The sequence below is a fragment of the Papaver somniferum genome, chromosome 7 (assembly GCF_003573695.1).
Source record: "Papaver somniferum cultivar HN1 chromosome 7, ASM357369v1, whole genome shotgun sequence".
NCBI lineage: Eukaryota > Viridiplantae > Streptophyta > Magnoliopsida > Ranunculales > Papaveraceae > Papaver > Papaver somniferum.
The window spans coordinates 222511100-222521427 of NC_039364.1; the positions used below are offsets into that span (position 1 = coordinate 222511100).

At 35.0% G+C, this 10328-nt stretch overlaps 1 protein-coding gene across 2 annotated transcripts; it reads left to right on the forward strand.

Moving 5' to 3' along the window:
* Positions 1-3314: 3314 nt before the first annotated feature.
* On the forward strand, positions 3315-8224 carry LOC113299654. 2 transcript variants are annotated; one of them, XM_026548726.1, is made up of 6 exons: positions 3315-4231; positions 4745-4971; positions 5080-5338; positions 5451-5536; positions 5734-5825; positions 6373-7270. In XM_026548726.1, exons 1-6 carry the CDS (start codon positions 4118-4120, stop codon positions 6465-6467), a joined length of 873 nt encoding a protein of 290 aa, XP_026404511.1. In that variant the 5' UTR covers positions 3315-4117; the 3' UTR covers positions 6468-7270. The 2 variants fall into 2 exon arrangements, with proteins under 2 accessions (XP_026404511.1, XP_026404510.1); XM_026548725.1 differs by lacking the exon at positions 6373-7270 and adding an exon at positions 7467-8224 and having other exon boundaries at positions 3317-4231.
* Positions 8225-10328: the final 2104 nt, after the last annotated feature.

Genomic DNA, 10328 nt, shown 5'->3' on the forward strand with positions numbered 1-10328 from the left:
TAATATATCACATCCACGAGTTAAATATTTGGAGGGTCCAAAACATCTGGATGTGCTTTATGTGGATGCAAAATAACAGTTTGCATGTGGGACGTACCACCACAAAGTTTTACGACTTTTAGTTACTCAATATTTTTTAGCTTGCAGACCAAATCCGTTGATTACATCTCAGCTAATCATTGAAACCTAACTTTCATCAATATAAAAGAAGAACATGATAATTTTTATTTTAGCTAATCTTTTTTTTATAATTGGTTATCAAAGATATAAAACTTAATATCTTGAAATATAATCTTATGGACATGGGAAAGCAAAAGCCTTAGTATATCTACATGCTGTTATATGTGGTAAAGAAAAGCAATTGGGTAATTTCAGCATTAAACATGATCTTAGAAGTTTGACATATTATTTAAATGAAAAAAACATTTTTCTGTCTTGGCATAACAAGGCTATTTTGGAGGCACCTAAACGAATGACATATTCTTATCCAAATATTCGATTTTTTTATTTTTTACTTTAGAACCTGCAACACTGAAGTGACATACTAACTAAACAAGCTGAACACGATCACTATAATATTGATTGGGATCAGATCTCTCTACTAGTCGATTTTGCATCAGCCAGAATCTATTAGTAGATAAGTCTAGTTTTAGGAGTGAAATTTCATCTCCCATATTAGAGGCTCAACCGCTGTTTAATAAATGCTTCTAACGCCGTTAGTTAGTCTTTCAATGTATCTTTAATTCAAAATAAAAACAAAAATACAATCTTGTGTTTGGTTGATTGAGCTCGCTTTTGACTCTCTCTCACTCCTTCTTCAACAAAACCATCGAGACGGATTTGAGCAGATTTCTTCGTTATTTCTTGTTTTTTTAGATTAGTTAGTAGTTTTGGCTTAGTTTTTATTATGTTTTCTACTTATCTACACCATTATGGTGGTTTTTATTTACTCTTTTGAGGTTTATCTTCGCTTTAATGGCGGTTCTTGGTTATTGGGTTAGGTTCTAAGATCGACATTGATGTTCTCTAACGACGAAATTTTCATCTTCATCGGTGATTTCTTTGACGACGGAAGCTTCATCACTAGTTACAAGGGATTTGAGCAAATCATTCCTATTTTGGGAGCATATCTTTCTAAAGAAGAAAAACAGACCAAATTGTTGAGATTTACTTCCGAGAAAAACCGTTCTTCCTCCAATTTAATAGGATCTTATTCATACTTGTATTTGTCTTACTCCGATTAATCCTTCTCTTCTCTTATCGGATTTCTCAGTATTATACTTTTACAATATGTTCTTGTTACTTTGTATTCTCTTATTTTCGATCGTAAACTCATTATAGTCTTGACTTTCCATTAATGAAAATGTTTCTTGTTTATCACGGGGAAAAAAAACTCAGCCTTTGGAAAACTTCTTTTTTTTTTTTTTTTTTTTTTTTTTTTTTTTTTTTTTTTCCATTTGCTTCTTTTGATCGGGAAACTTCTTTTAAGGTGCGAGATGAAACAGAAAACAAAAACCAGGACCCCGCATCTGGTTTTCCAAATAAAATTTTATACAGTAGTACTCTGGAAAATAAACAATTAATTGATATCGGAATTCTAGTTCATCTGACTTAAGCTACCATGACTTAAATCGCACCTTATGCTTTCATCGAGATCAACTCAATACACTAACCTATATGGCACGAGTGATAAGAAATCATCCAGGTTGAGGTTAGAGAATAATAATCTAGAACATAAAAAGGATATATGCTGTTTTGGGCTGTGTACATACGTTACAGTTCGCTTCATATATAATCGAACATCTAAGATATACTCAGTGAATTACGAGTAAACTTTTTAACAAATTACACGCCAATAAATCAGTACCATTGATCAAATGTCGAGTTTATGACCATATAATCAGTAGCAAAGGGTAATAACGTCTCAAAGTAACCGCCTCGGATTGATAAGGAAATCTTTTTCCGCATGTGCTGTTCGAATATTTTTTATATAACAACATCATATTTAATGATTAAGAACTCGAAAAACGTTTACAAGTATCATCTAACCCACCATTTGTAGAATGCAATAGTGATGTTGTTAGACCGAAAATATTCGAACAACACCCAAATAATATAATTTCCAACGGAAAAACACCCCAATGCATGGTGCGAATCCTCACGATTTAACAACGTAATTTACTCCCTTCGTTTTTGAAAAATGAGTGCTGTCATTTTTTTATTTTAGCCTAAAAATAGTGGAAATATTTAGCAATACCCTAATTTGTGTGGTCTTACTGCTAGTGTGTTGCTTAATTTGAGCAAAATTATGTGTCAAAAAAAAAGAAAAGAAATGAAGGTCAAGTCAGACTTGAACAACACCTCTAAAAAGTCCGCAAGACAAGAAATGTGGGGTGCAAAGACGTGGAGAGTTAGTATATTGAGTAGCTCAAAACTTTGTCCAACACGTGCTACGGATTCAAGACAAAGCATTACTAAAGCAAAACGGAAAATAGGCCACAGGGCCTAGTTAGCAATTCGGAATTCGGTAAACGTACGGAACGACAAACGTACGAGTATTATACGGTTTTGTAAAACCCAGATTCGGTCCAAAATTCGGTCAACGGGGCGTGATTCGTCAGTAATTCGGAACGGCATACGTAGTGTATAATTTGATTTATAAATGTGAGTTCGGCTCTGAAAATTCGGTATCTATATATAACAAATAATTTGTATTTATAAGGTCATAGACCAATTTTTATGCATATGTGTGAGTTATTTAAAGAAAAAATAAACTTAATATGATGATATTAATAATATATACAACATTAATCATCCAAGAGGATGTGGTATAGTGGTTTAAATGTTTGGTTAATGAGTTTGAGATCCTCTCACCTTCACCTTCACCTTCAAATTTCTTCAGTCATTTTTGTTTCATAAGAATTACAACAACGTCTAATATTGGGTCGTGTATGCTCGCGAGGCAGTAAAGCCCCAAAAATGGCCTTTGAAAATGTAAAACCTAAAAAATTTCCGGCAAATTAAACGGACGTATCATTCGAGATACGTAAAATTCGTGAACGGTTCGTCAATAATCCGAAAATGCCACGTAATACGCGTCTTGGATTCGGAGTTGCAAACATACACGAATAAGACGGTAAAATTCGTGATACGGGAAAATTCGCGAATGATTCGCGAACTTACTAACTAGGCCACAGGGTGAGGTACGAACGATTCAATTATTAAATCGGGGCTAAGCTAGTAGATAACTCTGAAATCCAATGGCCATTCTTACAACAAACAAAAAGAAAACAACGAGAAAACGAAAAAAACGAAACATTTTTTTCGCAGAACACGCGGCGAAGCGAACGGTTTCAGAGCTCGACACCCACCATTACTGTTTTGAAAGCAGCCATTTTTTCTCTCTCTAGAAAATTCTCTCCTTCCTCCTCCGTTTTTTCTGAATATAAGTATAAGAAAGAAAGAAACCCCTTTCTTTCAATTCAAGAAGAAAGAAAAACAACTTAAATTTTGCATCTCAGTTTCGAGTTTCCACTTCTAGAGCGTTTCACTTCAAAACAAGATAACAGCCTTTTGTAAAATTTACTATTCTTCTGAAACAGAAGAATTTGATATTTTTAAATTAAGAAGAAGATCAAGAAGAAATTTGAGCTGATGGGTATGATGAATGTACTACGTACGGAACTGGGTTAAGATTAGATTAGATTAATAAATTTGTTTTTTATGATTTGGGATTTTCTTGAAGAAAATTTGAGAAATTTTGTTGGTGCTGGTAAGAGGGAAACAGAGGAAGATTAATGTGTGAGAGAGAAATAGGATTATGATACCATAAATAGAAGAAAGGGGGAGTGTTGGGAACTAAAGATCATAAGCCATAAATAACGCTTATTGCCAACTTTCCTATATATTCTCTTCTCTTACAGAATCTCAAAATTTACAAATATTGTAATCATATGGGATATTGTTTGAAAGGGAAACCCTAAATTCAAGCCTACATTTACACTAGAAAGAAAAAAGAAGAAAAGATAAGAAGATTTTTATTTATTTTTTTCATCTGGGATTTTCAGAAGTTTTTTTTCTCTTTTCTTTTTTTATCAATCAAGAGAAAAGCTAAATTATGTCTTGTATGGGGAGATCACCATCGATGAAGAAGCCATTGAACAAACATACAAATCTTGAGTGTTTTCTTGATTGTGTTACTCCTAGAGTTCCTTCACAACATCTTCCTAAGGTGATCATCTCCTCTTATCTCTATTTTGATCATCATCATTTTTTTTCTTCAAATTATAACTGGCATTTGAGGTTGTTTTTCAGTGATCAATCTATGAAATTGAAGTTTTTGTATGTTTAATTTGTTATCTTGATTCATCAATTTAGATTGTTTTTTACTGAATTTTTCTGGGTCAAATTAGATGTTCTTGCTTTGACTGTAAATTATTTCAGCTTTTTTTACTAATTTCTTTTTGTTTTTTGTTTTTTGTTATTGGAATATTCATGGAATATTTTGATCTTATTTTCTCTTGTTTAGTTCTTATCCAGTGATCAATTTTTTATTTTATTTCTAGATTTTTTTTTGATAATCCTTTATCTTGTATGCTTTTGGAAAAACTTCTGAAAATATCAAATTGGGATAATGTTTGAATTAATTAGTGTCTTCTTTTTTTAGAACACAAATTGTTTCTGAATTTAGAATTAGCTATTGATGTGTTGATTTTTTAAGACAAATGTATGTTTTTTTGTGCAGTCTTGCATCAGAGATCTTAATAGTCTATGGAACCCACAGAGCAAAGAAATGGTTGAATACTTCACCTTAGGAGATCTATGGGATTGTTTCGATGAATGGAGTGCTTATGGTACTGGAGCACCAGTTGTTTTGAACAATGGCGAAAGTGTTGTTCAATACTATGTTCCTTACCTTTCGGCTATCCAGATCTACACTAGCAAATCCTTGGCTTCATCACCGTCATCAAGGTTTTGGATTTGACTCTTTATATTTTGTTCTATTTTTAGTTGAATTATACTGTAAATGTGAACTATTATTGATCATGATTTTAATTATTATGCGCGGGTGTCTCTCAGTACTACTAGGAGTCCAAGGGAAGAAAGTAGTGATCATGCAGAATTTGAGACTGACTCGTGGAGTGATGACAGTGACGGTGAGAAATTATCTCGGTCTTTCAGTAGTAACAATTCTAGCAAGTTTTGGGATGCCGTCTCCGATGATTCAAATTTCGACCATCAAGAGAGTTCATGGCCTATGAGGGACAGATTGGGTTTCCTTTACCATCAGTACTTTGAAATGTCAGCTCCTTATTGGAGGGTTCCACTGATGGAAAAGGTACCAATGTCATTTCCTTCTTTCGGGATTTGCAGATGTAGCTAACATTTTCCGTGGTATCAGATTTTATCGTTGACCCACAGTTGTAATCATCGCTGTGTTGCTTGTATAGGTAACGGAAATGTCTAGGACATATCCTGGTTTAAAAACACTCAGAAGCGTCGATCTCTCTCCGGCTAGTTGGATGGCTGTTGCATGGTATTTTTTTTTTTGTTCACTTGTTCTACTTATAATTCTTTACGCGTAGTCAAAAAACCTATTACACTACCATGTTCCTGTACCGCTCAGCTTTTAGAAACTCATCCAATTTCACCATTTGTCATCTTTACACAATTTGTTTGAGCAGGAATATTCTTATTATAAGTGGTTTTATGCGGTTCATTATTTTCTGTTAGGTACCCGATATATCACATTCCAACTGGGAGAACCGTGAAAGATTTATCTGCGTGCTTCCTCACTTTTCATACGCTTTCCTCTTCTTTCCAGGGTATGTCAAGTAGAATCTATGTGAACATTAATAATAGAGTGTTAGATAAAGCTTATCGAAAATATTACTTCATGGGGCTTAGTATCTGTGTAGAATACATCGTAGGAAGTCCGAATAATTTAATCTGGGTATGAAGAATATTCGTATTCTGACAAGTGAGACACTTTTGTTAATGTTGTATCAAGGTATACGTGTTAGATTATACTCCCTCCGTCCCACCATTAAGTGACCTATTTGGTTTTTAATTTTGTCCCATCATTAAGTGACCTATATCACTAAACAAGGAGATATTTCTAAAATTACCCTTTTAATTGATTATAAGAAATATAAGAAATATGCATAATTTGATAGGCATGTTTATATTCGTTACGTAGGTGTTTTAAAATGCTTTTCAATGGTATAAAGTTTGCGAACATCCGTGGTGTAGTTTGAGAGATAAATCATTTCAAAATTTCATTAATTATTATCCATAAGGATATAATTGTAAAAAATGCTTAAAAATCTCTTTTTCCTTACTTGCCTTAAAATTTGTGCAAACTTCAACTAGGTCACTTAATAGTGGGACGGAGGGAGTATCTGATAACGCAGAAAAGATTCGCACTTGTGCATGCTAAAAGCAGATTTATTCTGCTACCATTCTAAAGATAAATATGAGTTATCGTTCAGCCACGTAGAGGTATTTTAACAGTTTGATCAAAAACCTGGTAAAAAAGAATATTAGGGGTAAATTCACTTCATTGTCATTTAAAGAATCTACATGAGTTTGAATTTTATTACTTTATGTTCTGAAAGGTATATTTGGCATCTAAGATAACCATTCTATTTCAGTAATTCTCATTAATCAAAGCTAATCTGACAATTGAATCGGATACTGTCCACGCTGTCGTAGATTAGATGTTTTACATTGCTTTATGCTAATATGTGAGTTTGGTTGACATACGTAACACAGTTTAGTTTATTTTTGTTTCTCTTATCCTGTCCTAATGGCAGATTAGATCCTGTGCAGTTCATCGTGTAGTAACAACTTGATAACCAAACTAGTTAAGTGTCATTCTGTCTTTGCGTTCCAGTGGTTGACATAATTATGCTGGAGCTGTCTTAGTACCAACATACAATTTCTTAAGAAACATGAGTTGGAGTAAAAACAAAATCGAGGTCTATGTGTTTATGCCTCCGTCTGATATGATATAAGTCTAATGAAGGACCAGGTCTGCACAACAAATTGTTACTATGTTTAGCTATTAAAAATTGAAAGCATTTGTGCGGTTGTATGGTCCTATAGATTATGGGGTATACATTGTTATACTCATTGCCGCTTTAGAAGTCAGAGGTCATATTATTTAGAGTATGACAGGCTCTAATATACAAGGTTCTGATTGTTGTCATTGAGTTGCTCTGCTTACCAATATTTGCGTCGAACATATGCTGGACATACATGACAAGGAATGATTGAGTCTTGCCTTCATTATGGGGTGTTGCTAGGTAGGAATAGCATCCATCACTCTGGATCACTTATATTCTCGTCTTCCCAGACCTCTGTCGCAATAGAGCATTCAGCAATAAGCCCATTATCCAATTAATGTTGTAGTTAAACTGTACATCATTCTTATTTCTGATTTTGAGTTTTCTGGTTTACAACAGATCCTCTGCCGGAGGATGAGGAGAATGATATGTCTTCCGATTGTGTAAAAGGAAGAAATTCCAAAAGTGGGATTCCTCTCCCTCCTTTTGGCCTGGCTACTTACAAGATGAATGGTGATGTTTGGATTCAGCCAGATGCAGGGGACTATGAAAGGATCGACACTCTACAGAGTGCTGCAGATTCCTGGTTGAAGCAGCTCAGAGTCCAACACCATGACTTCAACTACTTCGTTTCCCGCTCTACCTGCTATGCCATGTAGACGATATAATGTGATCAAGCTGGTCTCGTAGTGTGTCTTTAGGACCTTTCGCAACCGCCACCAATGATGTGTCTCCACCCGTCGTCATAAGCTGGGAAAAGGAAAAAAAAAGTATAAAATTCCGAAAAAGCTAAAAAAATAAAAGTTCCATGTCAACAAAGGTGTTTTCCGAGATCCATGAGGAAGCAGATGGAATAATCGTTCTTCTGCGGCAGTGTGTGGATGATAGGGTGGCCTTTTGAGGGAGGGGTTTTTGTGGACTGAGTTGTTATCTGTCTATTTATTTAACGTAGATCTTGAGGGAGAAAGAGATGCATACAGAGAGTGAGATGTAGAGATGTAAAGATGAAAACCTGTTGAACTTGTTCAGATAGATGTTTTGTTTTTGCTGTGTTTATGGGTCAGTTTCTGATGCCTTTCATTTAGGGTACAGACGTAACATAAAACTTTTTGAGTCCCGGAGGGGGCGTATATAATGGTTGGTTATCTTTCCTTGTATATATTTGTCTTAACCTTTTCTGTTTTCTGGTTTTCTTTCGTCTCGAGAATCCAGTGGCTGGTTCTTAATTGAGATGCTGCGAAGTAGTTCTATCCTCTCGTGTTCTCATGCAGTGTCAGCTTATTCTGCATCCGTAAAGCTGTGTGCTTCTGTTGTGCGTGTTGATTCTTCCGAGCATGCAAGACAATGCAGTTGGCAGCTGTGTGCTTCTGTTGTACGGTGCTTATTCTTCAGCGCATCATGCAACACAATGCAGTTGGCGCATTATCTAAGAGAGAGTGAGAGACATAAGCAAAGTGAAAACAAATGAAGGGATCCAGTATTGGCATTGACTGCATTGGATTGGAGTTGGGATATTTGAAGCACTGCATTTGTTGTATAGCACTGCAATTATCAAACAGGGCCCATAGCAAGGGAGGGGAGACTTTTCTGACCGTCTTCTTTTCTTGTTTTCAATTCAATTTTTTGGGCATAACGTATTTATTTCTTGGTTCCTCTGCTTGATGGCAAAACATTCAAAAGTCTTTTTCCTTTTCAATCATATATGCGAAGAAAAAGAGATCAATGAAAAATGAAAGGTAGTTAAAGGAACTAATCTACTAGTATTACCATAATTTTATTTTTATTTGTTGATTTTGATTGATTTGATTAAGTGTACATCTTATCTTCTAAATTACTCAAGCTAATCTTAGAGGATGATGTGACCACTTGAAATTAGGTGGAAGTTTATGACCCAGTAGTAAAGTAGTTGAAATTTTTTGCTCCATAAATTGTTGCAGTTGCGGATACGACTTTAGGTTTTTATGCCGGTGATGCATGTTGCAGTTGATTGTTGAGACACCCTCAAAACCATGTTGACCTAACTCAGCTGCCAAACAGATTAGTAACCAGTCCCATAACGTGTTTGTCTGGGATAATATTTATGGGCTTTGGAGGAGGACTAGCTTAGAAAATGAATTAGGTGAAGTGGTTCAGTTATTCCAACTGATTGGTGAGCCTAGTGCACATCTGACTGATGGTGAAGACCAAGAACTTTTTGATGCAGGTGGTGATTTCTCTGTTGCTTCAGCTGAAGGTCAACACGGTCCCCAACAATCAAGTCTGGAACTTAAAGGTCTCTTTGAAAGTTGCATTCCTTGTTTGGAGTCTGCTTCCAAGTTGCTCCAACACTGGACTTCTTGCAAAAATCTGTTAAGGTTGAAGACACAAATTGCTAATGCTCATTTGTGCCTACATTGTAATTATTCTTTTTGGAGTTTGATCTTATTTTGGGAAGAGTTTGGGGTCAGCTGGGTCTTTAGAGATAATGTTAAGTCTAATTTGTGGGAGTGGAACAGTAAGAAGAACAAGAGAAGAACTAGAAGGTTTGGTCCGTTTGGAGATTACTTCCCTTCTCTATTTGGTGGAACCTGTGGAAAGAAAGGAACAACAAAGGGAACTATAATGTTCAATTGGGATTTAGTATTATTTTCGTAACTTTGTACTCTGTTGCTCCTTATAAGAGGTGGTTTGAGTTATTTTTTATTATTTTTTAAAAAGGAAAGGAAATCCATTAGTAATTAAATTGAGTATACATTTTTATTAGTAATCAACTCCATGTTGAGCAGAATCAGCAGATACACAGGAGGTTCCAGCTCAAGATTGAAGCAACTACTTATTTTGATATAGCTGTTCGGAGTACCATAACCTCCAACCAAAACTATCTAGCTTTAAATTTAGCAAAACTCATTTTTAGATGTAAATTTACGCACAAACCTACCTATTATTTTGAAACAGAGGTAGTATTATTCTCATAACTTTACACTCTGTTGCTCTTATAAGAGGTGGTTTGAATTATTTTTCATTATTTTTTAATAGGAAAGGAAATCCATTAATACTCAAATTGATTGTATATTTTTATCTCTCTTGAAAGAGAGACCTAAGCCAAAGAGGGCAATCAGGGTTTAAAAAAACTGAACTACTTCTATATCTTGCTTCTTTTGCTAACGTGTTTGCAGCATCGTTGGTTTCTCTAAGCACATGAGTACAGACCCAGTCATTAAAGTTTTTAAGTAATTTTAAAGGGTCCCTAATAGCTGCATTTGTTGTCCCCTTAAGTGATCC

Excerpts from the sequence above, each read along its gene's own strand:
- LOC113299654 (XM_026548725.1), top strand. The coding sequence starts at position 4,118 with ATGTCTTGTATGGGGAGATCACCATCGATGAAGAAGCCATTGAACAAA. Across the intron at positions 4,972-5,079 it reads GCTTCATCACCGTCATCAAG|TACTACTAGGAGTCCAAGGG; the intron begins GTTTTGGATTTG and ends GGTGTCTCTCAG. Across the intron at positions 5,537-5,733 it reads AGTTGGATGGCTGTTGCATG|GTACCCGATATATCACATTC; the intron begins GTATTTTTTTTT and ends ATTTTCTGTTAG.